This window comes from Myiozetetes cayanensis, unplaced genomic scaffold (assembly GCF_022539395.1).
Source record: "Myiozetetes cayanensis isolate MyiCay16 unplaced genomic scaffold, myiCay2020 scf14, whole genome shotgun sequence".
Taxonomy (NCBI): Eukaryota; Metazoa; Chordata; class Aves; order Passeriformes; family Tyrannidae; genus Myiozetetes; species Myiozetetes cayanensis.
This window is the reverse complement of record NW_026087048.1, coordinates 11,521,524-11,541,731: the sequence shown is the minus strand read 5'-3', so window position 1 is coordinate 11,541,731 and position 20,208 is coordinate 11,521,524. Positions and strand designations below refer to the sequence as shown.

At 46.2% G+C, this 20,208-nt stretch overlaps 1 protein-coding gene and 1 long non-coding RNA gene across 2 annotated transcripts; both read right to left on the bottom strand.

Moving 5' to 3' along the window:
* Nucleotides 1–992: 992 nt before the first annotated feature.
* Nucleotides 993–9,482, bottom strand: LOC126637044 (uncharacterized). The gene is made up of 4 exons (XR_007628174.1): nt 9,283–9,482; nt 8,142–8,204; nt 7,283–7,383; nt 993–2,056 (listed from the first exon to the last, which is right to left on the bottom strand). It is a non-coding gene; the product is annotated as an uncharacterized LOC126637044 (long non-coding RNA).
* A 2,433-nt stretch (nt 9,483–11,915) lies between these two features.
* MEX3B (mex-3 RNA binding family member B) lies at nt 11,916–16,695 on the bottom strand. The gene is given in 3 exon segments (XM_050309927.1): nt 11,916–15,020; nt 15,023–15,220; nt 16,170–16,695. Coding segments are annotated over 3 exon segments (1,671 nt in total). The 5' UTR covers nt 16,429–16,695; the 3' UTR covers nt 11,916–13,806.
* Between the last annotated feature and the right edge of the window lie 3,513 nt (nt 16,696–20,208).

Sequence of the window (20,208 nt, the reverse complement as noted above, 5' to 3'; positions counted from 1 at the left end):
CTCAGGGAGCTGTGCTGGTGACCTAAAGAGAAGCTAAATCTGCTTTTATGGCATTACACAATGTTGTGACCACTGGACTAGAAAGCATTCAGTCAATCAAACTCACTTTGCAAACTTCTTTTAACATTTTTTATGAGGTGACTCTGCACTGGAAGACTTTACACCAGATCAGCTGCTAACCTTGCCTGGCTCACTGTCAGCTGTCCTCCCACAGCAGGCATAAAGCTAATCTGAAAACATAAAGCTGCATCAACTTTGCATCATTCGTCTGGCTAATTTGACAGAAGTGTGATTGCGCCGTGCGTCTTGATTCAGATCATATTTATATCACCAGGTGATAACCTGCATCATGAACAGCCCCTCATTAATGATCACACCTGTAAAAACATACCTTTGCCATGCCCCAGCGCTGTGTTGCGTTGTTCTCTTCAAATTCTAAGGAATTACCTGGAGTTTAATCAAATTTTATGCTAAAAAAAAAAAGAAAGCAAATTAAATTTACAACATGGAAAGTGCCATCTAAAGCAGTAATTGATCTGACAGGGAATTTCCCCTTCATTTCCAATAACCAAGTAGCTTTTAGAGGGCAGTGCTAGTGGTCCTCAATGCAGCCATAACACTGTGAATTCTCCAAAAAAGGCTCTTTACCTGACAGTTGGCTCTTCCCTCTGTGTTTCTTTCCAATATATCTTCACTTTCCCCCATTTTGCTCTGACTGTCACATTTGTGCTCCTAAATAAGCCCCCCCCTTTCCCATTTGCATGCAGAAGAGTGTCTCCAGACTGGTTTGTACCAGTAAGTTTTCCTTCAAAATTGAACTATTTGAATTTAGGAGGTTTAGCAACACCTGTCTAGATAGCTACCAGCAGATTATCCCAGCAACTGAAAATGCTCATTTCTCAGAAACAAAACACATCTCCCTGTGTGACTGGAACATCTGGACTCAAAAGTTTTATTCCATCCAGTTCTCTTCTCCAACCTTCACTTCTCACCTTGTGCCTGCAAGTGTTCCACACAGTCAGGTAGCTGCTTGTCAGGCCTGCAAATGGAAAAGTTCTGACATATTTTTGTGAGTCAGTAAGTAAAAAGGAAGGCCATGGAGTCTTCAGTGTTAGCCAGTTTTAATCAGAAAAGCAGAAAAGATAATCCAGAAAGATAATTTGTACAGATAAATGAGTTGGAAACATTGGTTTCCAGGGGTGAGTCCAGTACTAACACCATGGTTTCCCATACTGATATAGGAGAACAAAAAGAGCAAGGCAAGATGAAAAAAACATGACTGATCATTCCTAAGTCCAGGCGTATACCTAAAGATAGTGAAGAGGAAATGAATAAATAACTAAGCTTTTAATAAGTGCATCAGTGCAGGAGAGACCTGACAGGGTCTAATGCAAGGAGACAGGCTGGTTTCTGCTCCAGAACCAAAAAATCCAGTAACATGTTGAAATGAAAACCTGCATCCCTCACCAAGCCCAAAGCCAGACTCTTAACTGCCTGAAAGATTGGAGCAAGGGCTGGGGAAAAGAGATAATAAAGAACATAAATATTTGTGTATCACACTGAAGAGAGACAGAAGAGAATCTGGAGGAGTTTCTTCAAAGGGCACAAATTCCCTTTCTCTTCCAGCTCATGGTATTATACACAGATAACCTGAATAGCCCTAACAGCAGGAAAAACATGTTTCTGATGGAGACAACACATATTCCCAAGTTATCAGCCACACAGAACACACCTGCTCTGTGAAGCCTCACGTGTGTGAGCAGATAGGCAACAAAACATTTCCTTGCTGTCCAGTCAGCAAACGTACATGGCAGAAAAATCCTAATCCACTGAAGTCAGAAAGAAGGCATGTGCTGGCTCAGGTAGCTTGGGGATGACTTCACATACTCTGAGTGTTTCAATGCATCAGGGCAAATCCTCACCATCTCTCTGCACAATTCATCTGCTGCAGCTTGTCTGTACATGACCGTGACCGGTGAGGTGAAAGGTAGGAGAGGGGTTGGATAAAATGCCATGCAGGAGTTTTCTGCATGCCCCTCCGCTAGACAAGTGTTACCTGTGAAAACACACACACAAAATTGCAATTATTACCTGATAGAATGGCAATCCAACACGACAGTAGGTCTAAAAGTCAATATATGGAATCCACTGGTAAATATTATTGAAAATTACACCAGTCAAGTTACACAACTTTTCAATTACCCAATATTCAAGACATGCTTATCTTGCACAAACTGTTCTGCAGTTTCCCAGACACAGAAGAGCATCCCTGATACAGAGTGGCTGTTGGCATGCACCACGTGTTGTTGACACCAGGAAAGCAATCCCAGAATGATGGGTATGTCTCCTAATACAATGCCATGTAGCTATTCAGCTCCTGGAATTCAGTTTTATGTGATTCGATCAGCCCTAATACGAAGAAGTAGTAACACATTAAGCAAAGTTCCGAGAGCCTAACAAATCAAAGTGCTGCTTCACTGCAGCCTCTGCCAGCCCAGATGTGGCATGTTTCTTACTGAATCTGTTTCTCTGCCCCAGTACAGAGAAATTATTGATGAATGCTAGAGATAAACCACGGTGCTAATTTGACAGTATCTAACATAACAAGATGCTTCACATTTCTATTGTGCTCTCCCAATCCAGAATTTTAAGCATGTTTTAATGGCAGTCAGCTTATCTTCGCAGCACCCTAATACAGCAAGCCAAGACCAATTCCCTGTTTAATAGCTAAATCAAGCTCCCCAAGGATTATTTTTAGTCTCAGTTACCCCATCAGTTCATTAAAATGGTTTGAGCTGCTCCAGGAATGGCTGACCCATCCATCAGAAGTGGACATCAGTGTCCTTCACCACACTGAAGGAACACCACAAATTTCAATGTTTCTGACTGCTTTGCACTATTGAAATAAAAGACATTTTTGCTGTAAGAGCCGTTGCACGCTCCATCAAAAATCCTATTCAAACCATGGCACTAAACTAGTCAGATTCAGCTTTCATTTACAGCAGTGTTGGAATAGGGATAGTTTCTATCACTCATGTGAATTTGCTCTGCGTTCAGAGACTTCCCCTCTGAGGAATCTGACCAAACAGGTCTGATTTTCTCTCAAATACACTGACTCCAGATACTTTGCAATTATAGCAATGTCACCAGTGTTAACTGTGATTTACACTTGCCTGATATAATCAAAATTAGATTCAGTCCACTTATAAGGAGAGAAGAAAAATTTAACACTAAAATACAAGGAGTCAACTCTGCTCTTGCAAATCACTGGTCTCACAAAGCTCCATTTCCCAGTGAAAACATAATCACTGTGCATTTGCAGGTGTTAACTAGAAGATTCACCCGTTTTTCTGATTTGCCATTATTTTACTGCCACTACATCCATTATTACCTTAGCCTCAGATGTCAAGTCTTTCTGAACCTACTGGCTAGTTTTCTGCAAGAGATAATGAATTCTTATTTATTGTTTATGCAATTTTAAAAACTACACTGCTATTCCAATCTCTAACGGAACTACCTTCCAAAACCAACACAGGGCTCTCATGATTTGAGCTTTGATGAGCTTTGATGTTTACAGAAAATTAGAGCAGAATTTACAGAATTACAGAATAATTACAGAATTATATAGAAAATACAAAACCAATATCAGCTACATATTCCTTCACAGCAACACAGCAATCACCTCTCAAGCAATTCCCTCCATTTCTGGAGTGCTCAAGACTCTGAATTGTGCAAAAAACCTCCAGTTCAGCAAGAGGAGAGGTGATGGGGGGTCAGAGGAGATCACAGAGGGTACCTTCTCTCTGGGTTAATCCTATAGCTGCAGGAATCCCAGCAAGTGTAGGGAAAGAGCAGCTTGTGATCAGCAAGACACGGGCTTCCTGCAAACACACCGTGACATGAACCAATCCCTCTGATCAGAGCAGAGGGTGGCTTCAACTCCTTCACAGGGCTGGGAGATGCCCCTAAAGGATTTTACCACGGATGAGACAGGCACAGCAGCACCACAGCCATGCTTACAGGGTGCTGGGGGACTGAGCTGGACTGTGGGGAGCTGCTGGGCAGTGAGCACTCAGCTCCTTCCTCCACAGGCACAGTGCAGCTGCTCTGGTGGCAGTGGAATGGAGCAGGGACAGCTGTGTCCCCTTGGAGCAGAGACAGTCAGCAATAGAGCTGGAACTTGCCAGGCCAAGGACTGAGCTCACCGGTGTGGCTCTGATCTAGTGCTGACACAGAGCTCACCCCAAAGTCCTGCAGCACTGGGAGACAGCAGGAAGTGGTGGTTCCCATGGAGGAGTTTCCAAGCTTCTAAAGGCTGAGCAAAGTCTTTTTCCTTCACCTGTGCTTCTGGGTTATCCAGGCTGGAAATGGAAAACCAAGAACACAAAGAAACCACAATGACACCTGAAGCTTTATGGGCTCACACAAGTTCCAGGAAAATCAGCAGAACCAAGCGCTGATATACAAAACCCCAAATGTGGATATGTTTTTTCATGTGAAAACCAGTTTTAGATTTTTTTTTTCTTCTCTCAGTTAAAGGATATTCACTGATGCTGTTGTTAATTTAGTGGGGGAAAGACTAAATCAGTGTGGCTCACTCAGTCTGAAGAGATAGTTGTGCTGTTACTGTAATTAGCAGCTGCCTTGAAGAGGAACTGATAACAGCCAGCCAACACAAACCACCGGCAGCTGAGAACTGGCCTTGGCAGTTTGGTCTGGAACTGGAACCTTTTACTTCTGGGAGAAAAAGAGAACAAAGGGCATTTTGGTGGTGTCATATTTTTTTCCTCTCTACATAGAAAAGTCATACCCAGCATCTTAAAACCAAATTTTACCAGCTTAGTCTTTAATATATGCTAGCTTTTGTTGATACTTTAAAAGAGGAAAAACTTTTTAAAGGGCAATAATGCATGAAGGGAGATGCGTGCAAAGAAAGATGATCTTAAACAATACTAAAAATAAATGTAGCTTAAAAAGATCCCTTAAAAACAGCTGTTGACGTTAGAGATTCAATTAAAATGTAATTAGTTATACATCCTCCTTTGAAATGAACAAGCATATTACAGCCTTCATCTACAATGAATTGCCTTTTACGTTCATACCTCTCTTTTGCCTGTAAAAAAGGCAGATTTTTACAGGAAGCATTGTAAAGATAGGGTAGTTCTACCCAAAATTTTTGCAGTCAAAGGCAGCATAAAATGATTTTTTTTAACCTACCGATACAAAGCCATATTCATTATGCTTGCAGCGTTCATAAGACACCTCACAAGTGTTCTTAAATGCACAAAATAGAAGAAAAGATAGAGATAAATGGATGAGGGATGGTGCTTGCCATAAATTAGGATTCTGAAACAAGTCAGTAAAGACTAAATCAATCTGACTCATTAATTGTCATTTACCTGAAAGAGAAATGCACCATAAACTGCTCACCCTGCATGGATTTGTATAGGTAACAGGCAACCAACAGCTTTCCCTGGGGCCAATGGTTTATGGAAGCACCATTGACCTGGTTTTCTATGGAAACTACATGGATGTTTTCAATTCCAGTGTGGAACTGCAGCCTCGGTCATAGCCATCAAACTCCACATTAGACATTCATGCAGCATTAGGCGTCCCGTAGCTGCCAAGGGCCACACAATGAGACATTGTCTGACCCAAAAGTCATGTAATTAGGCTGATGGGAACAACACCAGCGGATGGTGCATTGAGCATATCCTAATTTTGGATAGGCCATTCTTCGGCTGCCTGACTACCAGTTAGCTGGGGAAGAAGTAAAGCCTGCTATTATCGACAGACAACTTTGCTGGTAAGCCAGCGAGATGATGAAAGGGATGTTTGGCTTGAAAATTGCCATTGGGGAAAGGAAGGGCAGCCATAGAGCAGAGATGTTCTCAGAGACAAACAGGAGACCCCACTTTTAAGTACTCTTTATTTTTGCGGAGTGGGTGACCCTACCTTCTGGAAGCCACCTCTGCAGCTAAAGCTACAGCATGTTGCTGCACTGGCTTGGTAAAAGCCCAGCACTCATTATAACATCTAATACCAAAGGCTTCAGAGGCAGCAGCCAGCAGGACGAACGCAGAGCTTGTGTCAGGGGGAAAAGTGTGAAATTCCTCTCATTAGCAGCACTGCACGTTTGTGCACAGACTCTCTCCTTAAAAGAGTGACCTCCCGCACAGCCAAGAAAGAGCTTTCCAAGAACCATGTGACTCCGAAGATTGAGGACATGTTCTGCTGGAGTGGGGTTTTAATTTAAATTGCTCATAGAAAGTTACATTTTTGTGGCCTGAAAACATCTTCAACTGTGTCAGACACAAAGCAGTTTCATAATTGCACGTGATCGACTTTTTTTTTTAAAGAAGTGACATAAGGAGAAAGAAATATGAATGCTTGTGAAACTTTAAACCTCCCTGTCTGCACTTGTGCAACAGTTGCAAATAATTCCAGAAAATATCTTGTGACTTCTATTTTCAACAAAAAGAGCATCAAGTCATTTAGTAATGTGACTGGTCTCTGGAAAACAATACAGACAGCAACTACATTCACCTTTTTTGTCAACTATGTACTCAAAACTATGAAAAGTTAGGTACGTGTTTCATACTACTTAATTAGAGCAAGGCTCAGACAAATTCCACTGTTTCCAGCTATTCCTGCTTTTTTTAAACATGTGGCCTAAGATTTGCACAGTTGTAGGCATATCATTGTGCAAACAGCATCCCAGCCACGAGGAGTAAGAATGGATCTTATTATCCCTATAAATTATGAACAGTTTCACAACATCAATTCCCTTCTGATGCCTCATGAGGTAAGACATTGCTCCTCCACTCCTTCTTCATGTTCAGTAACATCCGGCCAATGCAAAGGGATTACTGGATCTGTGCTGTTTGCTCCTTCATAACACTAATATTTTAATCTCCATTTGAAAGGGACATCATCTTTAAAGTGTCAGTAATGTTACACCAGAGGAGGCAAGAAAATTGCCTGAAGTTGCCTTTCTGTATCTGCAACAAAGCCTACCAGGACAATAGGTGTAACAGCAGAATCAAGTATTTCTTCTAAGTCAAGCCCACATTCCCTGTAAGAGCCATGGGAGGAAGGGACACTCTTACACTTGCTGAATAAGATGATTCAAATAACATGTAAAATCAGAAATCTGAAAAAAACCACCCACAGATTTCAAATACAATCCAGTGTTTGTTTGCTCTAGACCAATATGATTCCACATGGTGGCTATTGTGAATTGATTAATTAGAAAGTATCAGTAATCAGATTTTGTACTTACGTTAGGACTTCCACCTCAGGATACTTCAATAATGTCAATTAATTAATCTTCACAATACTGGCTGAAAGTAGGTGTCACTAGTTCATTCACAGATGGAAATCCTGAAGCATATAAAAGGTGAAATTAATTAGCTGAGATGATACAATGACTCAGTAACAGAACTAAAGATCCTGAAAAACACTCCTTTTTCTAATTCTTAAAAAGGGGTGATTTACTTGCCCTTCGCAGTTAAATCATGGAAATAATTTCCAAATGTGTAACAGAAACTTTTGTGTCTCTTACAAAGCCACTATTTATAGGTCATGCTCTCGTTGAAATTTTCTTTTGATTAAAATGGCCTCTACTGTTTAGTACACCCATCAAAATATAAAGAACATCAAAATGAAATAAAACTGCCACTAGATCTATAATGAACTGGAGCATCGCCACTGCTGTCTCAGGTCTAAATTAAAGCTCTTTTGTAGAGGGTAAAAGTGAATAAAACATAAAGACAAAGGACAAAATAGGAGACGACAGACTATTCACCCATTCATGGCCATCACATTTACAAGGCAACTGCCATTCATACTAATACAAAGTGGGCCACACAATTCTACCAGGTATGAAAGGCAGAAGAGCCCTCATCCACAAGAGGAAAAAACACTTTACTGTATTTTATCTCCATCACAAATGGAAAACTAGTAATGAGGAACATCAAAAATCTCTTTTTGTTCTCCATTTAAAACTAACAAAGCACTTCCCTTGGTGCAATCTTATCAAAGGCTATAAATTTCTCGAGACAGCTAATCAATCACATTTGTTGTGGCAAAGGCATAAGATGCATTTACTATGAAAGTATTTAACTGACTGATTTTCTTACCCAATAATCGTCTTGCTGATGGAGATCTATAAGTTGTTACAAAAGATATGGCAAAAAAATTCCCTGCCAAAAAGAATCAGCAAACCCACATTAGGAAGAAATACTATCTGTGTGCCTTGGATAAGTTTCTATATGCAAAACAAACCTTACTTGGCAGAGTTTGATTTATGGGGAGAGCTAAATCCTGATCAAGGAGAGCTTCTGCTATTGGTTTCATGGAGCCCCAAACTCAGAAAAATGCAGCCCAGGGCAAATACTGGTGGTTTCTGTAGCCACAGCCCCAGCTGATATTCCTTAAGGCCAAAAATTCAACATCACATGATAGATGCTATTTACAAAGGCTGCAGAAATCTTAAAAGATCAGGGCTGCAGTATGCTCACAGTATTGTACATTTATGCATGTATATACCTGGGGCACAGTCAGAGTTGCACATGCTATACATGTATAGATAACATTACAGAATAATCCAGATATCAAATGATTAAATATTTTTGATACTGCTTCATCACTATATAAGCACATTGTGATACAATCTAATTCACTAAAATTAAGACAATAAGCTTTTTACTTTTTAATCAAGGTTAGAAATTAGATGAAATGTAATTATTTTACATATCCAACTGTGAAAGCTTCATTAAAATCCTTAATATTAAGTAATACAAGTTTTTCTAGTATTACAGCAAGTTTCTGTTAACATTAATGCACTGAAAAAAGAAAGGCTTTCTAATTTTTGATTTTTCTGGAGGAAAATTGTGCAGTCAATTGCATATACAAGTGCATACTGGGTATCTGATCACACCTATATATATATCTATATAGTTTTCTGAGTACAAAGCAAGAGAACACAGTAGTTATGAGTGTCTTTCCCCATCACTCACCGTTGGATAGAGCACATATTCACCTGCAAACTCGGGCCCTTTGGCATTTGCCAGGTAGACTATCATAAACAGGTAAACCAGAAATGCAAATGATTATACAGACTGAAGCATCCCTTAACTACTTTAGATTTAAAAGTCTTTGTTCTCTAATTAAATCATCTCTACTTGAGAGACAACTCGAGTTACAGGAAACACAAATAAGCAGAGCCAGGGTGAATAATTCCTTTTTGCTATTTCTAGATCAATTAAATGCAACACTCACCAGTGTGCTCTTTCAGCAGCAGAATCCACATTCACTTCAGTGACAGCAAAGCATCACTTCAGCTTCCAAAATGGCAAGACAAGGAGAATGGAGAAAAAAAGATGGGTGAGGGGGTTGGCAGAAAGGAGCGAGAAATATCAAACAAAAAGCAATTTAATTTAAATACCTTATTGTACTAGATTCTTACTACTAAATTTAAAGTTTGCTTTTAACTCTCATTTCAATGGATTTGCAGGAAAAAAAACCTAAAGAGTAAATTTAGATTAAATTGATCATAATTATTTATTTTACTAAAATAATATAGCTGAAAGACCTTTCTTCCAGTAAAGGGTTCTGACTTTGATGTCTGATTGTTATGCAAATTCCATGGAGTACAAGATACGGACAGAGGAATAATTAAGCTCAGGACTTTGTCTATAATAATTCTTACAAATGTAAATGTACCCTGGTTTGAGATAATGATGTGTACACGCACTGGGAGCCATACAAGTACTTTAGCAAAGACAGGAAACCCCACAAATACTCACCAATGCCTCCAAGCAGGCGTTTGGGATGGCAGGGCCAGGCTGCTGACACGCGCCGGGGGCACCCACACCCCCCGGCAGCCCCAGAGGAGCCTCTCGTGCTGGAGACCCCCAGGAACAGTTCTCAGCACCAACACACAAACATTTGAAAAACAAAGTGAGCTTTGTTCTGGTAGATAAACATTGACCATATACATCTATATATTTCAAAGCACTCAATTAGAAACTGAACTTTGCCCCTTTCTCAGGCTTTGAAATATTCCGGCCCCAAACATAGGCTTTTATTCTCCTTTGGCGTGGGCATCCCTCTCCCTCTCCTGCTCCCACTCACCATATGGCCCCCGACCCTGGGACAAATTCTGCACTGATTTATGGCCTCTGCAGTCCCAGAGACTGACCTATGGCATAAATCTGGGGGGCAGCACACATGGGCAGGCTGCACGTTCTTCCCCATGCTGTCCCTGCTCCCATGCACTCATCTCTGCCAGCCAAGGATGGGAGATTTACGCCTCACCACTGGGAGCAGATCTGGGTTCAGGGTACATCACTGCAACCCAGCAAGCAATGTGACCAAATGCAATGGACACCACAACTGCCAGTACAACCTGAAATGTCCTCCAAGAGAGAAAGGGGAATGCACTTGCCCTGTTGGCAGCTGGGGACTCCAGGCAGTTGAGGTGCCTCGGGTGGGTGAGTGGTGCTGAGCCCACTGGCTCTGCCACCACCACAGGGCACTCAAGCTTGGAAGGCAGGGCAAAAGGCACTCACTGCATCATAGGATGCCAAAGCAAGAGTAATCCAGACTGCTCCCTGTGCAGACAAAATAATTCACAAAGAGGAACAAGTACAGTCAGTTTTTAAGGTGCTACAGCCCATCTTCCCATCTCGTGACGACACACACGTGGAGCATGCAAAGGGGGTGAAACAGCATAGGGGGGCTGAAAAGGCAGCCAGAGCCAAGGACCAGCCTTTGTTTCAGCCTTTGTTTCAGTTTGGTAAAGAAAACAAGTCCTGCAAGACAACTGTGCACAAGGAGGCCAGTTGCATTTACTGACAGACTCAGCGGCCCAGGTTGGGGTGTTTGCCGAGCTGCTGCACAGGGGCTGCTCTCCAGAGGCACATTGGCTGCTCACAGTCATCCACAGCACTGCTGCAAACACCATGGAGACATGCAGGACTGTACATTACGGGAGGGAAAAAAAAGGAGAAGAATTTAGTTTTCACTTTTTGTTCATCTTATTCACCTTTCAGTTTCACTAAGCTTGAAAATCAAGCCAAGTGATAATCAAATTCAGCTTTTTATTTATAGCCATTTTCACAACTTTTCCCAGAAAACAGCACAGGATGTTTACACTGAAATGAGAAATTGATTGACGCATCTTAAGTGCATTTTTCTAAACACCCATCATTAAAAAAATATACACATGGACTTAAACTTCCTGATCCCTTTAAAGTGACCAATTTTGCCAAGGGGTTTTTTAAGTGTCTGTACCACATACGTATTTAAGCACACCTTCTCTGCCACTCTGTGGAAGCTTTTCCACAGCACTAGGGTGGGGATTTTTTTCCCCCCATCCAAAATGACAAGATTCCTGAGCCAAGTGCAACACTCCTGCGAGGGATTTGAACTCTATAAATCAGATGATACCACAATCACAGTTCAATGAAAGCAGCAAAAATCAAATCAAATCAAACAAAGAGATCCCATCATCCCCTGCCGCATCCTCCCTCCTCCCCCTTCCCACCCAACCAGCAGCTCTGTAGTCCATAAAGGAGATTGGAGCAGAGCAGCTCTGCCATACACTGCTAAGCACAAAGTAAAACATATGAAATACGCTACACACTTCGTGCTTGCTTTGTTGCTTTCACTCACCCACTGAAAAGGGCAATGGCAAACTCAAAGAGAAACACTTTAAAGTGATGTGCAGCACCCTCTGCAATCTGCTCTAACACGCTTCAGCCAAGAGCCAGCTCATTCAAACACATTGACTACACTCAGCAGCACAAGTCCTGCGGGGTTTGCCTGGTGGGTCCTTGGGCTCGTCCGGCAGAGCGGCTGCGCTTCCTCCACCCCAACACCACTGCGGGCACCATCAAAAGCAAACCAACTTTATACGGCTATAAATTTTTTATTCAAATAAGCTTGTCAACACCAATTACCACAACCACAACTGCCAAATACCAAAAAGCACCGTGAGGAACTCAAGAGAGGCTGCTGCAGCCCTTGTTCCATCGCAGAAACACCAAGTTTGGGATGCGGTCCTGAGGCCCCTGGGCATGGCGGAGCCAGGACCCGCAGGATGCAGCCCAGCATCAGCACATGGCAGCAAAGGAGCCTCCCCCACTCTCTGCTTCCAGCTCCCAAAGCTAAGCCAGCTGTCAGCTCTGTTTCTTACCTATGCTTTATCTGCTAAAAGTAATAATTCACACAAATCCAAGGATTTTTCATGACTGAAAATTCTGAATAAATAGTACTTTTTGATGTGGAAAACTCCAGCAATATGACACATATTAAAAAAAAACCCAACAATTTTTTTCTTCCTTAAAAACATGTTAAAAGGTATGATCGCTGGCAGGATTATTCTGGAAGCCAGCACAAGCTAGAGTTCCAGCAACATTGGCATGACAGTTTAAACTCCCAATGTTTCACTGCTACAAGCAGGAAACAAAAATTCCAGAAGAAACTCTCAGTACATGAAATCAAATCACCACAAAGAGTACCTTTTTTCTGTAATATTTTATTTTATTTATATAGAAATACTTAAAAAAACATGAAGTAGCACCATTACTTAAGTTTTACTTTTATTATGTAGAACTTTAAATGTCAGAAAAATAAAACTCTTGATACAATTTCAAATCTTGTCTCAGCAAATATAATATTAGTATTTGACCATGAGGTTAAAGGCCCTTTATCATAAAATAAAATATACTTTGTTTTTAAACTTTGCTCAGTAAAGTACATTTAAGCTCAAGTAACGTCACCTACATATACATAAACAAGTGGTAAACAAATGTATTAAAATAGAAATACTAAAACTATAGTGGTGCAACAGAATTTTTGTAATTTCCACTGAATTCTATTTATACAAATGTTAGAAAGCTTCAACAGTTCCTTTTGACATATGTTTATACATTTCCATTTTTGTAATAATATAGAATAAAATATGCTTTATATCACTGAATAGAAAATATGCTGGGTGAAGCAGATTTAAAAGATTTTTTTCTGAACCTATAAAATCTCCATCCCAACAGAATACTGTTCAAAGCATTACACATTTTATGGTTTGTAATTCCGTTCACAATTGTGTGATATTAAAATAATACAGTGTTCTTTGCCATAAGGCCATACTAAAATAAAAAAGATTTAACCCAGCTACAAAAAGTTCACTGAACTTAAATTAAAATACTTGTAAACATCTTTGCAATATGAAATATAATTTTTCAAGTCAAAAAAGAATAAAATACTTCAATCTGTATTAATGCAATTTATCTTTAAAACCTTTAAACGTTTTTAATATATATAAGAGATATGTTACAGTTTTGTTGGTTTTTTTTTTCTTTTTTAAAGTCTGATAAAGCTGCAGTATCATGGTTTTTCACAGGAACTTCTTGCCCTTTCAAGAACATTCAGAAAAGTATCCACCCATAGATTTAATTATTTTGTAATAAGCATCCTAGAACTACCAGCACGTTTTACTAACAGTCCACACACCATTGCCATCATCATAAGCATCTTCTACTTTCAATTTTTTTTTCTGGTTTTTGTTTTGTTTGTTTATAAAAAAAGGGGGGAGTTTTGGAAGCTTCGTATTAAAGTACAGTGTAAAAACTAGCCTAGCACTAGAATGGAGTCGCCCGTTATTATTTATAGCATGCACCCGCTGTCACACCACCCCCTAAGCCCTCCCTCGGCCGCACCCGCACTCCCGGCGGGCGCGGACCTGGCCCTGCCGGCCCCCGCCCCTGCCCTGCCCGGCCCGGCCGCCGCTGCCCCCGGCGCTCAGGAGAAGATGCGGATGGCCTGGGTGACGGCGCTGTGGCACACGGGGCACTGCGGCTCCGTCTTCTCGCAGATGCGGTTGGCGCACTCCATGCAGAAGAGGTTGTGGCCGCAGGGCACCAGCGCCGCGATCACCTCGCTCTCGAAGCACACCGAGCAGTCGCGGCTGCCCTTCCGCCGCACGCCGGAGGAGGAGCAGGAGGAGCTGGACGAGGAGCTGGAGGAGGAGGAGGACGAGGCAGAGGAGTCGGAGGGCAGCCCGGGCAGGTGGGCGCCCAGCCCGTTGGCGTACAGGGGGTAGGAGGCGGCCAGGAGCCGCCCGCCGGGGTCGCTGCGCACCCGGCGCGCCAGCGGGTGCTCGGAGCCGGCCGCGCTGCCGTGCAGGGGCGGGGAGAGCCGCGCCGGGGGCGGGGCGGCGCCGCGCCGGGGGCCGCTCACCAGCAGCGCCAGGTTGGCATTGGCGGGCGCGGCGCCCGGGAAGGCGGCGGCGGCGGCGGGCGAGGGCGCGGGCGAGGGCGGCGCGGCAGGGCCGCGCTCGAACTGCGGCCACAGGAGGGCGGCCCCGGGCGGCGGGGCGGGCGCCAGGTCGAAGCCGGGCGGCGAGTCGAAGGGCAGCTCGGAGCAGCAGTCCGGGGAGGAGAGGACGTCGCCGCCGCCCCCGCCGTACACGTAGCCGTTGGCGCTGTTGTTGTTGTTGTTGCCGTTGTGGGAGAAGCTCAGCGCCGGGCTCGGGGGGCTGTAGTCGGCCAGGCGGGCGCTGCCGCCCCCCCCGGTGCCGCCCCCAAAGTAGGAGTCGGTGGAGGCGCTTCCCAGCGAGCTGGAGCTGTCGTTGCGGTAGTTGCAGAACGGCTTGCGGCCCGGGGTGGGCGTGATGCTGGGCGGTGTGGGCTTGCTCCAGAGGCTGCCCGTGCCATTCAGCTCAAAGCCCACGTCCGTGCCGTTGGCGTGGAAGTCGTTCTCGTCCGTGAGCTCGATGATGCCGCCGGTGCGCATGGCGATGTGCGCCTCGATCTCCTCCCGGGCCCGGTCCACGTTCTCGGGCATGCCTGTCACCTCAAAGACCGGCTCCTTGTCCCGGCTCGGGGTCACGATGTACGTGTGCGTCTGCTGCTGGATGCGCTTGATGGTGGCCCCCTTGGGCCCCACGACCAAGCCCACCACGCGATAAGGCACCCGCACCTGGATGGTGGTTTGGCCGGGCAGGTTCGGGGGCCGGGAACGGTGCCGTTCAGGGCTGTGTTCTTGTTCCGCGAGGCTCGGATCATGGAGAAGTGCTCGGCCGCAGAGATGATCTCCCTGCGGGCCATGGCCACATCTTCCTTTCTGCCCGTCACAACAAAGAGCGGCTCCTCCCCGCGAACCGGGGTCTTGATGTAGGTGTTGGTCTTTGCCCGCAGAGCCTTGATTTTACAACCTGGGAACGAGATGCGGGAGATGGAGGGCGAAGGGGAGGGGGAGGAAGGGGAGGTGGTGGGGGAGAACCGGTTACAACCCATTGTTTGGGTGCAGCTAGGGAGGTGGAAAAAAACACACCCACCCGAAACACATTGCCCCCAACCCCAGGTGATCGCTGGCATCTCGTCCGGGAGCCCCGGTCACGGTGTACAGTAATGTCAGCCCACAGCCCTGGCACACGCCCAAAGGCATCGCAAGTGGCCACCGACACATCTGCCATGCAAACTGCCCCAAAACTACCAACGTGCAGTTCACGGAGACGGCAATACAAAAAGAAATAAATAAAAATTAAAATTTAAAAAAAAAAAAAAGCGTGCAGGAAAACTGCACTGCACGGCCAGAAATAAAATAAAATGCAAGCAGACCTAACAAATCAACACACCCGCCAGTCCACATTCCTGCTCAGCACTTTCCTTTTGGAAAAATAAAATCAGTTCTTAAAAAGGTGAGGAGCAGCGGCTATACCGAATGAGCCACATTCCCCACTGCGGATGCTTTATTCCAATCCCATTGTTCCACTTCTCCACTCCATTTCTCTTCCTTAAAAATAATCCACGATTTTTAACTTGGGGGGGGTGGGGGGGGAAGCACCGAGGCTCCCATTTTCCTCCCGTTTCCTCTTGCAAATCTTAACTTTTGCAGCCGGAGGAAAGGAGCGATTTTTATTATTTTCGTGATTTTTTTCCTCAACCCGGCAGCTGAAAGTGCATCTCGAAAGTGATGCATAACGCTCCTCGGAAACATCACGTCTGCTGCTGCACTTTCTTTGTCTGGGAGAAGCCGGCACTGGCCACCACCGCACGGCTGCAGCGTTCCTGGGAATGGCCAGTGTCGCATCTGAGACGCCCGCCCGGCAGCGCGGAGGGGAGACCCGCGCCCCCACACCCCCTCGCATGCAAGGCACCCACCTTGTCTCCCCACTATTTCCGCGACATGTTCCGAGCTGGGCACCGGGACGCATTCGGTCATGTTCACGCTCTTTTTCCGAGGCTCGCTGTCGTAAATGGAGCCCGTCTCGTCGTTGTCCAGCCCCAGCAGGGAGAGCTGATCCAGGGCGATCTGAAGGGCTCTTTGGTCATCCAGGGTCTCTCCCCCGCCACCACCACCGCCGCCGCCGCCGCCGCCGCTCCCGTTCCTCTCCATGTCTGCAAAAAGCGAGCTGGGCATAGTCCCTGTGTGTGGTGCACCCTCCGCCTGCGCTCGGCTCAGTAGTAAGAGATCAGACACAAAGGAGAACCCAAGGCAGATGGCCAGCAGGAGAGAAGGGAAGGGAGGGTGGGCGACTGCTGCAGACCGGGGAATTGTTGCCTTTTGCTTGTATATTTTGTATCTTTTTTGCTTTTTTTTTTTCCTCCTCTCAGTGCAATCCGGTTTATAAGATGTTCTCAGGACCCCCCCCAACGACTCCCCCCCCCGGAGGTTTTTTTCGGTTGGCTTTTTCTTTTTTTTTTCTCCTTTTTTTTTTTTTTTTGGTCGGCTGGGGGTGGGGTGGGGTGGGGGTGGGAAGAGGATAAGCGAGAGGAGCTCCGATGGCTTCCCCCCCTCGAGTTCCTCGCCGGCCACAATGCCAAGCGGCGGCAGCGTTTCTTTAAGGAGCCCCTCCCAGGCTCCACTCCACTCACTCAGCGATTTTTTTTTTTTTTTTTCCCCCTGCTCTCCCCTCCTCTGTCTGAGGCTCTGCTGCAGCCAGACGGCTCTGGAGAGGCGGGCGGGCGCGGGGCGGGGAGCGGGGGCCGCGCCGGCCGCCGCAGCGTCAGCGCCGCTCGCTCTGTCAGCCCCGCGCGCCGCGATTGGCCGGGGCGGCGCCGAGGGGACGGCGCTGCCCCCCCGGCCCGGCCCGGCCCGGCCCGGCCGGGCCCCGCTCTTTGTTGTCGGGCTGCCCAACAATGCCGGGCCCCCCGGCCCCGCCGGCCGCTGCTCCCCCCCTCCCTTCTCCACCGCGCCTTCCCCTCCCCACCCCCACCGCCACGAGCGCCCGCCGCCAGCCCCACCTGAGCGCTCGGCGGAGGGGCTGCGCTGGGGTGGGGTGGAAGGAAGGGTGCCCTTTGTGCGCCTCCCGCCGGGCTCGGGAGGAGCAGCAGCAGCGCTACCGGCGGCACCGCAGAGCCACCCCCGCGGCCGCGGCCCCGACCCTGCACCGGCAGCGCCGCCGCCGCCGCCGCCGCCCCTTCACCGGCCCCGCGGGCGGCGGCCGCGGGCGCGCGCGGAACCCCCGCCGGCTCCCGCGCGGCCCCGCCCGGCGCGCGCCCGCGCCTGCGCGCGCCCCTCCCTCCCTCCCCTCCCTCTGCCCCCGCCCGCCCGCCCTCCCCGGCGCGCGCACTGCGCCGCGCGGGCCGCGCGCCCGGCCCGACCCGACCCACACGGCCGGCCCGGCCCCTGCGGGCCCCGCGCTGCGGCCGCCCCGGCGCCTCCCGGCCCGCCCTGCGGCCGCTGCGGCCCCGGCGGCACCGGGGTCAGGTCACCCGGGGGGAACCGCGCCCCCGCCCGGCCCGGCCCGGTCCGGCCGTGCCGCCGTGACCCGGCGGGTCGGGGACGGAGCGCGGCGACACCGCGGGCACAGCGGGACCGGCGGCGCTGCGCCCCTGTGCTGTGGTGCTTCACAACCCTGTGGTGGCTCCCGACACCCCCACGGCTGCCCCGGCCCCGCAGCGTCCACGTTTCCGACCATAGAGAGCCCGCGGGAGAACAGCGCCTCTCGCACGGCCGCTCGAGCAGCGCAGTGTCACCAGCATCCCAGTTTTTTCGCTAAACCGCTAGAAAATAGATCACCCCGCCTCTGCCTTGTACCGCCGAAGCACTTTCTCTCATCTCTGCCCCCACAGGACCCTTCAACCAGTGAAAGGGCTTTTTCGCTCTCAAGTACCCCGTCCCAAAAACCTTGCTTCAGTCTGGTGACTAGACATGAAGTGTCCTCACCTTTGCCATAAAAACGCCACCATCACATTTTATTTCTCCAGATCTTCTCCTGTATGTAAGCACCCATACTCAGTCCTTGGCAGCTGTCAGGTTCAAAACACTGGCATTTTCGTACTTCAGGGAAATCAAATAATAAGCAATTGTTAGCCAGTATCAGGTATGACAGCGGACAGACGTTTACAAGTGCACCCAGATCTGTTTAGCCAGCTGCCTGTACAAACAAGTGTAACAAGTCACAGGTAATTGTTTACACACAGTGTTTATTGCAAATTACTGTCACTTCCTCAGGATGTTTGCATGTTGTATAACAAAGCTCCAGTGGATTGTTTTCTAGCAAGGGTATACACTGGTGATGTGCTTTCCTAAGTGCTGAGCTTGTCCCATCAACTAAGGGAACTCTGAAGTTTCATACTTAAAAGATTACTTATTTTACAAATTAACTTCCATAGGCAGCAGCAGTGGTTTCCAGGGGGTAAATGAGAGATTACTTATAAGTTCTCAAGGACCCATAAGGCTTATAACAACAAAATAATGCTCTTTATTATTAAATAAAATTAAAAATTAAAAGTCTGCTTCTTCGCAGCCTTTTTAACTCAAGGACTCTAAAACCGATGAGACAGAACTTAACTGTACCCATTCACCAGACAGGGGCAGGACAGGATAGAGGTGAGGGAAAGACACATCAGTATAGAGAACTAGTGTTGTTGAAGTCCAGCAGTGAGAAGATATGAGGAGAGTGGTTGGGTTGTGCTTGGATTTTATCTGTTCTTTGTTTTGTTTCTTCCCTGATTCATCCCTTTTTCTCTCCCTCCCCCTTCCCTCCCTGTCTGCTTAAATTATGATTGTGTTTCTGCCCAAGATCACTGTACTGGACTGAACATCCATGTACTGAATAAGGAGAAAAAGGAAAACAAGTTATCTTCAGGTTTATGTTCCTCTATAGGAAAAAATTTTCCAAAGTAAGAGCCCAGGCAGATTTAGCTTTATTTTTTAATGGTAAGCTAGAAGCTCTAATAAAAAATGTTTAAAATGCATTTCAGAATAAGCACGATCCTTTCAGGGGACAGGGGGAGAAGAAGATGCATTTCTGGGAGACTAAGTGTGCACTGGTGTTCCAAGAGTCCCATGAATCCCGTGGAATGCTCCCACATCTTGAGGACTATTACTTTTTAGTGTTTTAGAAAACATTTAAGAGCAAACTACAGGGAATAATAACAATTAAAAAGTTATACTGATGTACCTTAAAACCCGCGTGCACCAGCAGCGCAGCCCCCGGGGAGCACAGCATCTATGCAATGGTGTGCTCGTATGGCAACAAGCAACACACACCAGATTCATATGAATCTACTCCCTCCACGGAAATGTTTCGTCAGAATAACTTAATCAAGTCTAAATTAAAGTGTTACCTATCGACATAACGCCTTTCATTCCATAAAACCTTGAAACATGCACAGAATTAAACTCCATCTCTGGGGGAGAGACCAACCATCTACCTACCAATTTACAGCAATTTAACAAAAGCAGGAAGGGAGGATATATTACAGGCAAATACAGGACTCACTGCAGGAGGAGTGTAATTCTCAGTCCTTTTAGTTTCTCTCTGTTATCATTTCCCATTTATGACAGAGGTAATAAAACTTCCTTCCTCCAACCTTTATTTAATTAAAGTGTGAGGTCTTTAGGGCAGTGAGCTTACTGTGTGTATATATACAGCACCTAGCATGAAGAGGTCATGAATTAATCTCAGGCCTTTGAATACTACTGTAAATAGAAAGCATTAGTAATAATAAGAATAGAACATATTTTTCATTTAGAAATAGATGAGACCTCTGTTTTCAATGTGTTATCACAAAGAATAAATTGCAGGCATCCCAGGGAATAATTAAATTAGGGGTCAAGGAAAAGTATTTAATACCAGAGACTTGCACCTCCACTCTATCCTAGTTGTTTACATCCAAGGACACTGCTGCCCACTGTTACAGCATTTACTCAAAATGCTTGTTTGCCATAATCTTACAAATTAATGTCCCA